The sequence below is a fragment of the Plecotus auritus genome, assembly GCF_963455305.1.
Source record: "Plecotus auritus genome assembly, chromosome: 1".
NCBI lineage: Eukaryota > Metazoa > Chordata > Mammalia > Chiroptera > Vespertilionidae > Plecotus > Plecotus auritus.
Genome location: NC_137770.1, coordinates 28,043,726 through 28,061,847, shown reverse-complemented (window position 1 = coordinate 28,061,847; position 18,122 = coordinate 28,043,726). Strand labels below are relative to the sequence as shown.

General features: G+C 44.7%; 1 protein-coding gene across 12 annotated transcripts in view; it reads left to right on the top strand.

Annotated features, from left to right (window-relative positions):
• RGS6 (regulator of G protein signaling 6) overlaps positions 1 to 18,122 on the top strand; it is a 495,409-nt gene that overhangs the window by 394,344 nt on the left and 82,943 nt on the right. For all 12 annotated transcript variants that reach the window (XM_080664882.1, XM_080664872.1, XM_080664873.1 and 9 more), the window contains exons 4-7: positions 3,594 to 3,644; positions 7,396 to 7,502; positions 8,780 to 8,831; positions 15,797 to 15,861. In XM_080664882.1, the coding sequence (XP_080521008.1) occupies positions 3,594 to 3,644; positions 7,396 to 7,502; positions 8,780 to 8,831; positions 15,797 to 15,861 (275 nt within the window). The remainder of the gene's footprint in view (positions 1 to 3,593; positions 3,645 to 7,395; positions 7,503 to 8,779; positions 8,832 to 15,796; positions 15,862 to 18,122) is intronic.

Here is an 18,122-nt window from a genome sequence, read left to right as displayed (position 1 = left end):
CTGAAGTTTGCATAATCTAATTGGGGCTCAGCTAGCAAACCACTCATGTTGTGGACAAGTGTTTCAGGTGCCCTCTGATGTATTTCATGATGCCCCTGGAATATATGTTGATAAATTTACCTCACAAAGAAAACTTTGAGCCAAGTGTTTTGGGACCTTGGGGAATAAAGGGTGACCATCCCACACTTGTTACTAGTTGGGGTTTTTTTTGGTGTGTGTTTTTAATGTATTTTTATTGATTTTAGAGATATTTCAGGGAGAGAGAGATGGAAACATCAATGATGAGAGAGAACCATTGATTTCCCCCCACCCCGGGATTGAGCCCCCGACCCGGGCATATGCCCTAACCGGGAATCTTAACTGTGACCTCCTGATTCATAGATCAACGCTCAACCACTGAGCCATGCCAGCTGGGCAGTGTTTTTATATTGATTTTAAGTCCTTATCAGGGCAACTTGGCTGAGATAACCAGAACCCAATAGTGATCACAAAGGCAACAACAAATTTTGGATAGAACAGAAAATAATCTTGAAATTCTTTTTATAATAAGAAGGCAAGAATGACTAGGGGAGGGGGGAAGAAGGAAGAAAGGAAAAGGAGAAGAATACTTTATCCTGGTGGTTGTTTGGACTATTCTTGTCTGATTCTACAGTGGAACAATTATAGGTTTTTTCATGGACATAGTATTAGGATGGACTTTTCTTCCTGACTTGTTTCTGGGGCCGAACAGGCAGCAGTTTACTGTCTGCCATCAGGTTGGGGGCTGGCTTCCCCAAATCAGCCCTCGGAAGCCTAGGACACCCTGCACCCACAGAGGGAGAGTCCACAGCGCTAGGCGTTGCCTTGTTTGCTGACGGCCACCACGCGTGCCAATAGCGTGTGTGGGATGGCGGGGTGGTGGGTGCTGCTACTGATGGAGGGCAGCGGCTAGAACAGCCAGGGACAGCAGCCCAGCCCTCACCAGGGCCAAGGACAGCCACATCAGCCCCCAAATGAAGACACTGACTGTTGTGGGGGCTGCACCCAGGACAAGAAACCAAGGCCTGTGGTCCCCACAGTGCCAGGGGAAAGGAAAGGGGCCTTTGTGATTTTCGCTTTTTCACACACACACAAAATGTGATTAAATGGGATCCTTCAGTTCTGAATGCAGATGGGGCCTTGGTGGACTAGGCAGACAATCAGGCGAGACGCTGAGTCCGTAAAGCCAAAAGGGGGTAGAAACCCAGACAATGGTGCTGCGGGCTGGGGTGGGTAGAGGGGGAGCGGATATGACAGCGAGGAAGGAGTTTCAGTGTGAATGAATACTAATTAGTGACATGGATATTAATGATGACAGTAATTAACAGGGGAAAGGAAGGGCTGTCATTGTCCCAGGGTGAGTAATCAGTCTTGGCAGGTGATAAATAATGGTTCCGCCAGCTCAGCAGAAAGATAATCCGCCTGCCCCGGGGAAAGCTGTTGCTGATGCTGGAAACCTCTCCGTTTCCAGGCAACCCGCAAAAAAGGACTATTTTTCTTTTGAGGAAAAAACAGGTTAGCGTCTCTCCCCCACCCCCAACTTGGGATTACAGTCCTTATTTGATTTCTGCTTTGTTCTTCATTTCCTAGGACAAATGTTGAACTTGTATAATTTGGAGGAAATGGACCCGCATGCACAAGCACACACAGACATCCTCTCCCTTTCTCTCGAAGAATGTGAATGAGTAGGGGTGCTTTGGATCCAAAGTTTAGCTCATAGATGCCAGCCGGGAGCAAGAAGAGAGGAAAGCTCAGAAGTCTTGCTTTTGAGGTTGATATGTGGGGGGCCTGCAGCAGTGGAGACTGGTCTGGGGGGGCAAGAGAGGGGAGGACATACAGAAAGAATAGGATGGACCCCTGCCCGTTTACCATGTAGAGAGAGTTCATCGACCTTCCAGAGAGCTAGAGAGAAGCAAAATGTCTAGGCACTCAGGCCGGAACTGGTCTCGCCACTGGCAACCAAATTTCTGGAAACTTGGTTTCTGATAAAGGACAACAGTTAAACGCCTCTGCACGCTCTCCAGTCTCTCAGGCAGGAATCTATCCAAGAGAGCTGTCCACAGGCCCTCTCCCTCCCACCAAGCCTCACACCCATGCCAGGACTTGGCTATCTGGAAATGCTCCTCTTTCGGGCTATTTTCTGTCATGCATCCATCCTGGAATGACAAAGCCACCTTCGAAGGTCTGCACTGGTTTAAAGTGAGATTTGGAGTGAATTGATCAGAAGTTCAGAATCCTCCGAAAACAACTCCTCCACCCCCATGGGAACTGGGCTGCCCTAGGAAACATTGGTTCTAGGAGCCACATTTCCACATGGAGGTAGACAAAAGGGAATTCATTGTGACCAAAATGATGAGAGACCCAGGCATGGCTCACGAGGGCAGGGGGGGTGGCACTCAAGAAGACGCCAATACTATGTCAGTTGAACTGCCCAAATGTTTGAAGACCTGCCCCACAGAGTGAGAAGGTCTGGGGTTGTTTTTCTAGCATTAGAATGCAAAACTAAGACCAAAGAGAGCAAGCCCCAGACTAAGTCCATTTTCTGCTCCTAGAAATCAAAAACGATTCCACTGGGACAGGCTGGCTAGGAGGGGATCTGTGAGTTCCGAGGTTCTGGGGTTTTTCTAAATGGAGATTACAGCACCTCTTGTCCAGTGTCTTGTGGATGGGGACTCATGTATTGGCTGGAGTTGGAGCAAGTAAGTTTTAAAAGTCCCTTCTGACTCTTAAGATTTTAAATTCGTTAGGATAATACTAGATGCCTAAACAGGTAAGCCCCCAATTTCTGGGGTTTAACACGACACACTTTCAATCAGGTCAGAGCCCCAAATGGGCATCAGTTTTCATGGTTGTTCAGAAGCCCAGGCTCCTTCCACATTGTGGCTCTGCCCACCTTGCGCCCTTGAAGTCCTCTCCATTCAGCCAGCAGGTGGGGAACAGAGGGGTATGAAGCTGTGCAGGGCCAAGTGGGAGTTTTCACGGCCCGTGTCTAGAAGCGGCATTCATCATGCCCACTGTCAGAACTCAGTCCACACCAAACTGCAGGAGCATCAGGAAATGTCACCTGGTCCAGAGGACAGCTGAGTACAAAGAAGTTTCTCCCACAGACTGACATAGGGCTACTTTCTTTCGGGGTGGGCCCATGCCAGAAGAAATTAGAGACATTTTCAGGAAACTTGTCAGCCCTTGACAGTAAGGGTAGGGAACAGAGAAGACCACTCTCCATAGGAAATGGTCTGCAGGCCGGGCGTGGTAAAATTTCACCAGCCCGTCTTGGGGAAGTCATCCAAATCTGTATGCGCAGGATGTTCCCTACAGGGGATTCCCAGAAGTATGTGCACACAAGATCCTTTGGCGTCATCAGAAGTGGATGTTTTTTTTGGAAAAGAATGGGATTATAACTGTGGAAGTGAACCAGTGGGTAGAAAGATTTGTTAGGATAGAAAAGCATCAGTATCGCCCAGCTCTCTAGATGTGTACTAATTCGAATGAGGATTCTCTTAGGTAAACATGCTTCTTCTGCCACCGGGCTTACCACCCACCAGGTCTTCAGGTGAATTGCTTTATCGTTGCAGGTACTGACATTGTGCAGTGGCTGATGAAGAACCTGTCCATCGAAGACCCAGGTACTTGACCTTCGACCCTGCCTTTATCCCTCATGGTATCAGTAAACATCCCACATAACCAAGTTCCAGACTAGATCTCCTACCCTCCTGAGAACTGGGCTTATAGGTGAATCCCAAGATGTGGAATCTCTTTACTTACAAATGAAATGGATTTATTTTCTCCACTGAATATTTACCTTTAAATTTAAATCACCCTTTGAGGAAATGAGTAACCATTGAGAATGCCAAAGAGCCCAATACAGTAACGTGTGAAATGAGTTGAATTCTCATTAGCCACAGCAATTAAAGATAAGTTGTAGCGCTGTCACTGAGCAGCCTTCCAGACCCGGATCTTAAAATTAGATTGCCTGATTCACAATTAAGATGTTTAATTATTTGCTAAGATGCCTTCTGTTTTCTTCTTCTGCAAGAAGGGAAGGAATTATTTTTTTTCAACTTTAATTGTGCATTTCAATTAGGAAAACCTTACCAGAAAGATATTAACAAAACTCTAGCCAATAAAACAGTTTCCAAATCTGTCCTCCCACTAGTAAATAAGCAGTAAAATTTATTTTCACGGCATAATTAAAAAATGGGGAGTTCCAGAAAAATGAAAATTCTAGATAAGTATAGCTTATTACCATGTGTTGTTAGTTAATACTTTTCTGAATTTATTATTCACTCCCTGTCTTTTCTGAGTATTCCTGATGCCTATATTTCATATGTATAAATACCCATACATGTATTCTGATGTTCTTACGAATTAGACTTCTTTGCCCCAAATTAAATGGCCTCCAATTGCTATGTTTTTTTTTAAATATATTTTAATTGTTTTCAGAGAGGAAGGGAGAAGGGAAGAGAGATAGAAACATCAATGATGATTAGCTGCCTCCTGTACGCCCCCTACTGAGTATCGAGCCCACAACCCAGGCATGTACCCTGACTGAGAATCAAACAATGACTCCCTGGTTCATATGTCAACACTCAACCACTGAGCCAGGCTGGCCAGACAATTGCTATGCTTTTTAAAGATCTTTTTTCAAGTTCCCTTTCTAGATGTCTGACCTTCAGCTATAATTCTTGGCTGGGGTCAGTATGTCAGCTCAGGTATTCCTGTATTTTAATCCAATGCTCCTAATATACTATTGACTACAAAACAATACAATTTACATAGGTTTGATTAAATATAGTTGCCAGGAACCTGAGTGCCTGAAAAGCAGGTCATTAATGAAGTGACCGTAGCCTTTTTCACCACCTTGATTAATGGCTACTCTCATGACTCATGAAAATTCTTAATTCTAGTCAAGTTCTTTATCCACAGGGGAAAACGATACCTGCCAATCCTTTTCAGGAAAGAACCTGAATCAACTGGCCTATGTGTTTTCCCTACGCAGCCTGGACTTCTGATTGTCCACTTACAGAAACTGGACCGAATAAGTCTCTTCCAGCGTAGTTACATGTATTTAAAGTCAACATTTCTTTTGATGATGATGCTAAACTAAGGACCACCTTTCTTCATGGTGGTCTCTTCCAAGAGCACTGTTTTCCTCGCCCTTCAAAAATAATCATTGTGCCACCAAAATATTTTATCATTATTGTTGTTAGTAGTTGTAGTGGCAGTAGTAGTGGTGGTGGTAGTAGTAGTAGTAATAGTAATAGTAATAGTAGTGGTTAGTAGTAGTAGCAGTAGTGGTAGTAGTAGTAGTGGTGGTGATAGTAGTAATTAATAGTAATAGTAGTGGTTAGTAGTAGTAGTAACAGTAGTAGTGGTGGTAGTGGTAGTGGTGATAGTAGTAGTAGTAGTGTGGTGGTGGTAGTAGTAATAGTAATAGTAATAGTAATAGTAATAGTAATAGTAATAGTAATAGTAATAGTAATAGTAATAGTAGTGGTTAGTAGTAGTATGCTGAGAACCCTGAACCAGCTAGTGGTAGGAGAGATGGTTAGGAATCCCCTCTGGCCCTAGTATGAGGAGCTTCAGTGAAAGGTGCACAATGACGAGGGTCATGTCTCTGATGACGGTCGGCTATACTCTGATGCCCATAAGAGAACTTCCAGGTGTTGGAACTGCCTGGGCTTCTGAGCAGGAGAGTTATGAGTAATTCACCAGCTGGGAATAGAAGGGTGAGAATGCGGCAAACTAAGGCCCTGGGAAGCCGGACATGTCTAACCTCCACCCCTCTCTCCCTTTCTTCTTCCCATCTGCCACATTTCTAAGCAAAAGCCCTTTTGCTCAAAGAATGAAATAAGAGTTCTAGCTCCAGACAGGTGACATGAAAGTCACCTTCTTAGTGGATTTTGTTTTTCCTTTCCTAGGCAAGGAGCAGCTATAGGTGATAAAACTCCCCTTTTTGCTGGACCCATGATTCTTAAACCATATAGACTTTAGAAAGCAAACTGGTCAGCACCAAGTAGGTAAAATAAAACTCCATTTGTTCCTATCCCACCAGTTACACGTGTACGTTCCTTCCAAAGCGGGAGAGGTGGTTCTTAGTAAACACAGCACCTGGATTATACACAGCCTCTTGAAAAGTTGGCAAGTAAAGCCAAAACAAGTCACTTTTAAGAACTTATAAAAATATGCAAAATTTGTTCCTAGAAACTCCTCTTCATGTCAATAATTTACACATCTGAGGGGGGATCCAGGTGGAAGAGGGCAAATGGAGGATAAGAGGGGGGACATCTGTAATACTCTCAACAATAAAGATATTTTAAACAATAATAATAATTTCCACATCCGAAAATTTGTTTTTACCAGTAAAAGTACTTTTATATGTGTGAAGAGTACTTTTATATTATTATGTGTGGTATAGTCATTTAAATTCATTATTTTTCTTGGCTCTGCTCAGAATAAATATAAATTCTTTTTAAAAATACATTTTTATTGATTTTGGAGAGAAAGGGAGAGGGAGAGAGTGAGAGAAACATCAGTGATGGAGAGAATTATTGATCTGCTTCCTCCTGCACGCCCCCCTACTGAGGAATTGAGCCGCAACCCAGACATGTGCCCTGACTGGGAATCGAACCGTGACCTCCTGGTTCATAGTTTGATGCTCAACCCCTGAGCCATGCCGGTCGGGCTAAATATAAATTCTTAATGATTTGTGTGAATCTAGTGATGGATGGTGCTAAAGTAACAAAACAACATGTTGATTGTGGCAAAAATATAAATTTTTTTACCAGATTGGCCTCCCTGTGCCATTGCCCACTACACCGCTCACCACAAAAGTGAGGCTTGCCTTTATGTCCCTAAGAGAAGGGACTGTCACATCGGACAATGCAGTTTGAGTGCAGAGTGTCTGTGGGTGGCAAGGCTGCATGCTCACTGCTGAGGATGATAAGAAATGAGGAGAATAAAAATATGAATCAGGGCTGCCGTCCTTATTGAGCACTGCCCCTGCCCCAGACACTGCTACACACCTTATGTGAACTATCACAGGTTTCTCTACACCAGAGCTCATGCTCTTCACCATGAGCACTTTCTTCTGGAAGTCTTGCGGGGGATGTTCAAGTAATATCAGACTCTCAGAGCTGGGATCCAGAAGAGTCCCAGACACTTGATAGTGCTTCCCAATCATTGACACTCCCCCAGCCCCATGCAATCATATCATAAAGTTATTGATTGATCAATCAGTCAGCCATGAGTTATCTAGGGGTGGTGACAATTGACTTCCGGTTGCCTTTCTGCACTCACAGATTACATTTCAGCTAAGTAGCCCTGCATTCTGACAGCTTCCTAATTACTTCTCTCTCTTACGCCCTGTCCCCGCAGTTGAAGCAATACACTTGGGAAGCCTTATAGCTGCCCAGGGCTATGTCTTTCCCATCTCGGACCATGTTCTCTCCATGAAGGACGATGGCACCTTTTATCGGTTCCAGGTAGGCCTGCCAGCTCCTGCTCCTGAAGAGCCTTTTCTTCTCATCGTCCTCTGATTGCTGACTAGAGACACATGGAAAAACTGAGTGTGCTTAAGGGAGCAATGCTTACCTCACACCAGCTCGGGAAAACCAAGCAAACTTCGGTCTGGGCCATTTGTTGCTCCACCCAAATAATACAGAAAAGCCCTGGTGGGGAACCTACCCTTTATTGGACAATTTATACATATTTCCTCATTTATTCTCAAGAACAAGTTTCTGGGGGGCGAATGTCACCCATTATATAGAGATCTGCTGTTTCCTCTTATAAGGGAAAGCTAAGGTCTTCAGAGAATTAATGGGCACTTAGTAAGTCTAAGAGATAGCCTTCATTGGAACCTAAGTCAGCCTTATAGCAAAGTCCATGATCTTTCTACTGAATCATGCTGACTTCCTGGTGTGACGTTTCTATTCACTACCTGCTAACCCTTCACACCCGTTTTCCTCTCCTTTTCTCAGATCCCATCCTAGATCTGGGACAGAGGATAAGGGATGGTGTCCAGGTCAAAACCAAAGGGCTTAGAAGCGAGTTCTTCAGACAGCGCCAAAGGGTGTCTTAGTCTGCTCAGGCTGCCATAACAAAATACCATGCTGGGTGGCTTAAACAACAAGCATTTATTTTTCACAGTTCAGGAGCCTGGAAGTCCAAGATCAAGGTGTCAGTAGGGTTTCGTTTGTGGTGAACATACTCATCCTGGATTTCAGATAGCTGCTTCTTGTTGTGTTTTTGAGACAGAAAAAAAAGAAAGAGAATGAGAAAGAGAGAGAGAGATCTGCTGTTTCCTCTTATAAGGGTACTAATCCTATGGGGTCAGGGTCCCACCCTGAAAGTCTCATTTTACTTTAATTACTTCCTTACTCCAAATACAGCCTCAGGGGGTTAGGGCTTCATCATATGAACTTGGGGGGGGGTGGGGGGAACACTACTCAGGAACTTGAGGCTTGTACCCAGAAAACCATGCCAGTCTATCTTCTATGGTTAGACTTCTATTGTCTCAGGATAAGAAATGTTTGCCCTATAAACTAAGTTTCTCCTTTTCTCATTTATTTGTTTACCTGGATTCATTTCTCAGCACCTAAATTAAAATGTTGACTGGCCTCAGCTGCATTAAGAACAGGAGAGGGTTGGGCTGTGGTGTCAGCACGAAGGAGATGGGGACAGAGCCGGTCCTAGGGAGGGGTCCTTGCTAGACAGGGGAGGGCAAGTGCTTCTGAGTCCTGACACCTCTGCTCTTTTGCAGGCTCCGTACTTCTGGCCGTCGAACTGCTGGGAGCCTGAAAACACTGACTATGGTGAGCAGTGAAGGCACAGCCCACACTAGGTGTTACTGCCGGGAGTGTGAAGGCAAATGCTTGGTGTGGGCCACGGAGTGCAGGGGAAGAGGTTCTTCACCCGCCTTAGCCCTTTGTCATACTGTTGACGTGTAACATCCTGTTCACATCATGGAGAAAGGCAGCGCACACGGAAAGATGCAGCTGTGGGAAGGAAATGGGGGACGGAAGAAGTCTATCAAGGGTGGCCAATAGGTTCGTTCTGTGGGGCCGTAGAAAACCAGGATCCCACAGCAACTATGTAGGACAGTGGCCGTGACTATTCCTGGGAGGATTAGATCCAGGGGCCACCACCCCCTGACCCTTTCTATGTCACAGACTTGTTAACATTTATTAATAACTCACTGGTGTTTTTGATAGTTGGCATTTAGGGAGAAACTGAGAAATATCAGAGCAGGGATATACAGAAGTTACCCTGGTCCAAAAAAATAACGAGGGGTGACGTTGGGAGCTGGATAAGCAGGGAGTTGCCTTTATAAAGGGAGGGATCTATTAGACTCTTGCCAAATGCTCTCGGTGGAGGCTGTTTAGTATTTCTATGTGCCAATCCTCTAAAGAAGTGATATTGTCCCTCTACTCCAGATGAAGAACCAGAGGCCACATCCTCACACTTACCACAGTTATCACACTGTTTTCCACTTGTCTGGGAGCTCAAGAGGACAGGGTTAGCCCCCCTTGTTCATTCTCAGACCCCCAGTGCATACCTGAGGCATAGCTGGTGCTGAGTATTTGCTCTTTATTAAAGGCGCTTAGCAGACACTCAGTGGAGGCATCAGAATTTGAACTCAGATCTGAGTGGCTCCAAGGCCCCTGCTCCTTTCATAGTGCAGAAGCACCTGTCCCTTTGCACAGCATCCTCATCACTGGCTCAGCTGCTGCGCCGTCCACAGTGGCTCTCCTCTCACGGGGCACTTGATGAGACCAGCATCTCCCCCAGGCTCTTTGCAGGATTGTGAGCACAGGCAGGCAGGCAGAGGCAGTGGTGTTTGGGGGAGCCAGTCCCGGAGACCTGTGTGACCAGCTACACCCTCCAGACCACACATTTGAGGGAGGGGTAACTAGCAATTAGAAGCAATCCTAAGGATGGAATGTGAACGAATCATTGCCTAATAAGATTACAGATGCTCTGTTTCCAAGTCTGGAAAACAGCCCTCATACAGAGGACAGGCCCCACTCTTGCCACATTAGCTGTCTGCAGGCACCACCGCGGGCCCCTCTGTACCTGTGCTGCACCCTAAATGATGTGGTAAGTGGAAGTCCAAGAAACCCTACTGACACCTGATCTTGGACTTCCAGCAAGGCTTCTGGCTCAGAATGGGAGCGGCATTTGGCTGCTCATAAAACAAGGGTTTCTGGGGCTGAAATTTTGCTAACAAAAGCCCAATTCAGAATTTGGATGATTGTAGCTGTTTTGTGCAGCAGCCATGCGCCCTTATGAATGTGGAAACCAATATTTTTCCAAGCCATAGTGAGGGTGGGAGGATGGTAGGACCAGAAAACTGGGCCCAAGTAAGATTGAAATATTTACTTGACTGTAAAGCCGAAGCCATCTACCACTACATACAACGGGCATTATTTCCCTTTCTCTACATGTTTTCTCCATTTTCTAATTTTAGTTGTCCAGCGAAAACAGGGATACCAATAACAATTTATATCAGGCTCTAATTAAAGCAAAATTATTTTTTTAATTCATATGCCTCGATTTTGGCAAATCAGATGGAGAAGTCAAGGTGTAGGATTCAAAATCACTCACCAACATTTCCAAAGCAGTTTAGTCAGAAAATAAGTATTTATCAAGAAAGAATTTAGTGCGGTGGGCCCAGCATTGACTAGCTCCACTGGCTGTGTGATCTTAGCAAGTTCCTTAACCTCTCTGTGCCTCAGAAACCTCATATAAAAGCAAAAACCTCTTTCAATTATAGTTTACTTGTCTCCCAGCATTGTCTTGTTAGAATTAAATTAAATGCAAGTAAGGTTTTGCATATGGCAGATAGTAAGGCGTCAATAAAACCTCAGTGGTGGCTGGTATTGTCATGCCTAGACTGATGTTTGATCTTATTGGTTCTCTGGTGCTCCTCTTGCCAGGAAGGATGTGAAATTGAAGCTAAGAATTCAGAATGGGTATGTTTGGATTGACAAAGAACCAGGAACTTTTTCATTCATTCAACAAACATTTGCTGATCACCTCCTCTGCATCAATTGCTCAGTCACCTCTGAATGAGTCACAGTCTTGTTCTCCAAGCATTCCAGAGAGATGGCATGATGGGGGTCAGAAGGGCATAGTGAGGAGTCTGATCTGAGTACGCAAATGTTTTACGTTAATGAAGACTGATTGAGAAAGTTCAGTTGTTTGGGCGGGGTGGGTTTATTAAAAAACCTTCATAGTCGAGGAGAGACATTTAGAATGGAATCAGCGGTTTTGAGGAGCCATCATGGAGCCCCATTAATGGAGAATGACCTGAAAAAGTTTCCTCATCCGTAAAATGAGGACAGTAGAGAACCCACTTCACAGGGTTATTGTGAGGAGTAAGTGAACGCTTGGAAGGGCCCTGACTCTCAGTGAGCGAGCGCCATGTAAGTGATATCTGCCCTCATGGTGATTTCCCCAGCGCCTGAAGCAGTGCTTGGCACATAGAGACATTCAGTACACTTTTAAATGGGAAAATGAGTAAGTAAGTGGGGCAATGACTGTCAGAGTGGGAAAAGGGCTCTTAATTCTATTTCCACCTCCACCAGTAACCAGAGGTGAGTAAATCAATTCACCTCTCTTGGCCTTTAGTTTTTCCATCTGTCGATAAAGGGTCCTTACTTGATGGTTGCCAGGGTTACCTTCAATGCTAAAATTCCATTATTCAAAAAAGTATTTAGAGGGTATGAGGAAAATAGAAAAATACAATCTCCTACTTTAGGAGATTGAGATAAATAATGATGTCACTAGCACAGACAGTTTGGAAAATGAGTCAGTTTTGAAAGTACATTGAGGTAGAATAAGGTCAATATTTTTTTAATGTTTAATTACACATGTTGCACATGAATACATTCTGTTTATAAATTTTTAACATGTTTCTTTTTTTACTATTTGCATTTTTTATTTTTATTTTTCAATTATAGTTTACTTTGAATATCATTTTGTACTGGTTTCAGGTTTACAGTATAGTGATTAAACAATCATATAGTTTACAAAACGATCCTCCAGTATTTCCAGTGCCCACCTGGCATCATACATAATTACCACAATATTATTGACTGTATTCCATATTCCCATGACTATTTTGTAGCTACCAATTTGTACCTCTTAATCCTTCCACCTCTTTCCCCCAGTCCCCCAAGTGCTCTTCCCTCTGGCAACCACCAGTTCCCTCTCTGTAACCTGTTCTATTTTTGTCACAATGATACATAATGAGCTTGTGATGGCATTGGGTCATCCACGTAAGAAGCCAATGAGGTGGGAATGCCAGGTGTGAGGGCAAAAAGACAAAGATTTTTCAATGAGAAATTAAATATCCAAGAAAAGCCAACATCTGATCTTCTAGTTGGTCCTTTTTCATATCTTCAAGGGTCTCGTTATATGTATCGGCCTTTTCTAGGATATTCTTGAAAAGCCTTATAACCGTGGTTTTGAATTCTATATCCAGTCGTTTGTTTTCCTCCATTTCTTTCGTTTGTGATCTGTTTCGTCGTCTCCCCATTTTTCACTGCTTCCCTGAGTTGGTAGGGTAGCTTCGTGTGCTAGGTTTCCTATATGGCCCAGTGGGTCGGCCTCCCCAGTTAACCTGAGGACACTCTTGGTGCACCCCTTTGTGGACTGTGTGTACAGCCTTGTTGTAGTTAAGTCTTGATTGTTGTTGGTGTCACTGGGAGGAATTGACATGCAGGCCAGCTGGCTATGAGGATCAGCTGTGTCTACACTGGGAGATTTTTGGTGCTGGAGACAGCCTTATAGGATTAGCCTTGCCAGATTGCAAAAGCCTCTGTGCTCAGCTTGGATGGGGTGGAGTCTCAGGGCGGAGCAGACAGTCTTGGCTTCCCGTCAGCCCTGCCCTTGCGCACGAGTCTCCAGACCTCTGCCTTCTGTGGTTCCCGAGTTTCCACCTGACAGTCCAGATTTCCCCCGTAAAAGCGTGGGTCCCCAGGGGCTCGCCCGGAACTGCGGTTCAGTGCAGTCGGAACTGGGGTTCGGTGCAGTCAGGAGCTTCCGACTCCCTTCCGCTAGGGATAGCCTGTGGTAACCTCCACAGTCAGTCTTTGTGCGCACTCGCGCCTCCAGACCCCTGCTGCCGCGGCTGCCCTGAGTCTCCGAGTCTCCAGGTGCCTTTCTCTCTACCTGACGGTCCAAACTCCCCCTGTATGAGCCTGGGTCCTTGGGGTTTCGCCTGGAACTGAGGTTCAGTGCAGTTGGAACTGGGGTTCAGTGCAGTCGGGGCCTTCCTTCCCCCTCCCGCCAGAGAAAGCCAGCCAGGCACTCCGCCGCCCTTCCTCTCTGCGCACATGTGTCTCCGTACCTCAGCCCTTTGCCGCTCCTTCTCCGTGAGCTTTCCTCTTTCCTTCTAGTTGTAGAATTTCCACTCAGCCAGCTTTCCTGTGGTTCTGGATGGTGTCCTTTCTGTCTTTTAGTTGTAGTTTTGAAATTGTTGTGCAGGGCAGCAGTTTAGGTGCTTACCTATGCTGCCATCTTGGTTTCTCCTCCCAAGCAGATAATCCCAACATCTGATCTTCAAGCAAGTCTCCCAGATGCCCTGTTATAGGACCGGCTGTTGTCGCCAGTGGTCATTTGATTGGTTAGATATTAGAACAAGCACTGTTGAAGGCACCATCGTGGTGCAGACAAGCCCAGGGAAGGTCTGTGCCAAGAAGAGGTCCACTCCATAGCCACGTTCCACTGCCCTAGTTCTGGTGAACAGATTCCCTCATATATGACATTGGCCACAGGGGAAGTGTGCTGAAAGCATGCCACCATATAACTCCTGGTCATGGGGAATGGTACCAGCTTTTCATTCCTTGCATGGTACTTTATACTTCATAACCTAGCTGGCCCATTTTGACCCAGATAGGTTGTAAATTTCTGAGGATGATTCTGCCTCCATAGAGCCCCAATCTGACTTAGACTTTCCTGAGTTTCACATGTGACCAATACAAAATATTATCTGAGGCAGCATTGTCAAAGCAGCCACCACCTCCACTGACCTGCACTGCTCCTGCTCAGTCCTGCTGTGTCTGCTGGGTCTGGTGGCATGCCAGGCTTCCTGCTCTGGGTCGCCCCCAGTTCCAGAGGCTGCCTCACCAGTGGTCCCAGAGACCAAAAGAGTACCTTTATCAGACACAATGGAGAGCTGTAGCTGCTTAGTTCATTGAAAAAGTTGGTAAGTAGAGAATCATGAGAGATGATACATACATATCTTAATGACTTCATATTAATGTAAGACATTCAAAGGTATATTCACTTGGCAGTCTCTTAAGGGAAGACCAAAGAGTCACTTTGATTATGGGTCCCAATAATTTGAGGTTTTTTTCGTCAGGAACCCATACTCAAAATAAACCACCCAGTTTGGGCATCTTTAAAGTGCATCAAGAATTTAAAAACACTTTTGAAGCAACCTGTCTATTTACTGCTCTGAAATTTTTATTATGTTTTCTCTTTTTTTTTTTTTTTTCAGTTATCTCACCTGTACCAAATTCATTAGCAACTATCTTAGCCAACACTCCTTTATCAAGTTGTTCTGAACCATTCAACTTCATAGAAACAACTCTCTCTTTTCACATTAATTGCATCAGTGTGTGTAATATTTAGTGCACTTGCATTATTAAAACAATAGGTGTGCCTAACATAAGCATACTTGAGAAAAAAAACGTAACTTGAAACTCATCCACATATAACTCTGGTGTGAGCAGAAGGTTCTAGCATACCCCAGGCTGCCATCAGTAAAGTTTTCAGACCACATAGAGAAGGTTGGCTAATTCAGCAAGGAGTTGCCTACATATCCTAGTGTACTTAAGTTGTCAAACAACAGATAGGTCCTCTCTGGTCTTCCCTTCTGGTTATTCTAGTGTTTATTCACCCCATTCATCTCTTGTCTTCTCTGGATTGGTCTACTTAGCACTGGAGAAGGAGGGAGATACTGAAGGAGCAGAGGTAGGGAGAGGAAGTAATGAAGGCCGTGTTTGAGGAAGAATGTCCTGTCAACTAAGGGCCAAGAACCCTTTCCTAGCTTGGGAAGAGAGACCAGAATTGCCCTCTTTTTCCACTGTTCATCTACTCCACTGGCAGACTAAGCCCATAATTATAGTGCATTGGAATTAGTTTCTATGGTTGAGGGTGGGTAGATGTGATGCTGAGCTATCTAGAACACCAAGCTGGATCTTCATAGATTAGTAGGAGGTTGCTAGATAGACAGAGGGAAAGAAGAGAGAAGAGGGAAAGGGCTTCTATGGACCAGACACATGCAGAGGAGTGGAGCTGGAAGATGTTTGGTAGCCCCACATGCCTGAGTGAGGAAGGGAAGAGACAAGCAGACTGGATCTTAATGAACCAAATACGCTACTCTAAGGAGCCTAACCTTTCTTCTGAGGTCACTGAGGAGTCGGTGCAGGCCATTTAGGAAAGAGGGTAACATGGTTATATTTGAGAAAGATTATCCTGATGCAGTTTGCTTGGGGTAAAGGAGAGGAGGAGGATGGAGGGGAGTTGTTAGGATTAGAAGATGGGGTCCTCGGCCCATCCTGACTTGCAGAAAGATTCCTAGAGATGAGGTGTCATCAATTCCACATAGAAACATATTCTTCACAGCACAGCTGGGCACTTAGCCAGCTGGGCTGACTGCTGGTTGGCTGGATGAGTGGGTGGGTGGGTGGGTGGATGGATGGATGGATGGGTAGACGGACAGATGGATTTGTGATTGTATGTGTTGTAATTTCTCTTCTTCCCTCAGCTATCTATCTTTGTAAGAGGACAATGCAGAATAAAGCAAGGCTGGAATTGGCAGATTATGAATCAGTAAGTATGATTATTTTCCAGGGTAGGTGTGGGAGGAAAGCACAAATCTATCTGCAACTGTGTTTTAGCTTGTATTTTTCCCCTTTTCACTCCCCTCTATTTCCCTATCTAAGTCTCTTCTATTTCCCCTCCTTTGTTCTCAGCTCTTCTTATCATTAATTAATAAAATTAATTTTTATATACATTAAGAAAACAACTCACCTTGCCCTGGGTGGTTTGGCTCAGTGGATAGAGCGTCGGCCTGCGGACTGAAGGGTCCCAGGTTTGATTCCGGTCAGGGGCATGTACCTTGGTTGCGGGCACATCCCCAGTGGGGAGTGTGCAGGAGGCAGCTGATCGATGTTTCTCTCTCATCGATGTTTCTAACTCTCTATCTCTTTCCCTTCCTCTCTGTAAAAAATCAATAAAATATATTTAAAAAAAAAAAAAAGAAAACAACTCACCTTAAAAATGGACAAAGAACTTGAACAGACACTTCACCAAAGAGGACAAAAGAGTGACAAGCACATGAAAAAATGTTCAACATTATAAGCCACTAGGGAATTACAGGTTAAATCCATGCTAAGATATCATTGTACACATGCTAGGATGGCTAAAATAAAAAGTACTGACAATGCCAAGTGCTGGTGAGGATGTGGAGCAACTGGAACTCTCCTACCTTGCTGGTGGGAATGCAAAATGGTAAAACCACTCTGGAAAATGGTCTGGCAATTTCTTATAAACGTAAACATACAGCTACCATATAACCAAACAATCCTATTAGAGAAGTCAGAACTTATGTGCACACCAAAACCTGTGCACTAATGTTCATAGCGGTTTTATGTGTGATAATCAAAAGCTGAAAACAACCCAAGTGCATTTTAACAGGTGAATGGTTAAATAAACCCTGGTACATCCATACAGTGTAATACTACTCCTCAGTGAAAAGGAATAAACTGGTAATAACAAGCAACCACTTGGGTGAGTATCAAAGACATGATGCTAAGTGAAAGAAGCTTCTCTCAAAGATTACAAACTATTATTCCATCTATGTGGCATTCTTTTAAATACAAAACTATAGTGAGGGAAAATACAGATCAGTGGTTGCCATGAGTTGTGAGGGAGCTTGGTAGAGTGAGAGGACTATTCTGTGTCCTGATTGTGATGGTGGTTACATGAATCTATACATGTGTTAAAATTCATGAAACTGTGCACCAAAAGGGAAAAATCAATTTAATATATAATAATTTTTAATTTTAATATATGATAGTTTTAATTGCATCTTTATACCCCCCAAGTCACCTTTGCTTGGCAGTAGATGCAGAATCTAAGACCAGATTCATTCTAGAAGATAAGATAGGTGTATGTCACTTGAAGTTTATACCTTCCCAGCTGCCTCCCCATCCACCTTCTTTCACAAGTGATTCCCTATAAGAACTGGAGGCCCCAGAGCACACTCATATCCATCCCCACGTAACAGAGCCAATCTCAAGAGAACTTGAGATTCACAAATAATTTTTAAAATGTTTTTGGTTTTCGGTGACAGAATCTTTCCCCAAAACCAAATTTTATATGAGTGACTGAGAAGGGGGAAATAAGCTAAATTTCCATCAACCGTCCAGAGGAGGTGCTGCTGAGCCACAGAATGACTAAGGGGCCAGCAGCTAGGAGGAGGGGCAGCATTAAAGGCAGTGGAGTACCATTCCCTAGATAATCCAGCACTGACAGCATCTGCAGATCCACCCACACTCCAAATGCCTCTCCTGCTTTTGCTGCCTCAATCTTCCAAAACAAGCCTGATGACCCACTCTGCCAGACCTGTCACTCTTGGGTACCTGTGCCCAAGCAGACCAACTATGGAGCCATTGCTCCCCTCTCGACCTCTCAAGGGGAATATGCTTGTCATCAGCGTCAGAGGACCTGTGTGTGACCTTTCACCCCCTTTGATCCCACTGGCATCACAGGGCCTGTGCATGGGGATGGGGGAAATAGTGGAGGGGGACACATTGCAGGGGGTTACATAGAGCCTCAGAACCCAGCTAATGTTTGCTTATCAGTGGGAACCACTAAAGAGAACTATGTTGAAACATTATGATCTTCCCAAGCAAACCCTGGCATGGCTGTTCCGTGGAGCTAAGCACCCCAGGCACCCAGTTTCTGTCTGACTCTGCCCTCCTGCGCCTGCGGTCACCCCTCTTTCAGAAGACTGCTATCTTACCCTGTGTGCCCTCCGCACAAAGTGCTTCAACCTCCACATGACTACATCCCTTCCCTAACAAGAC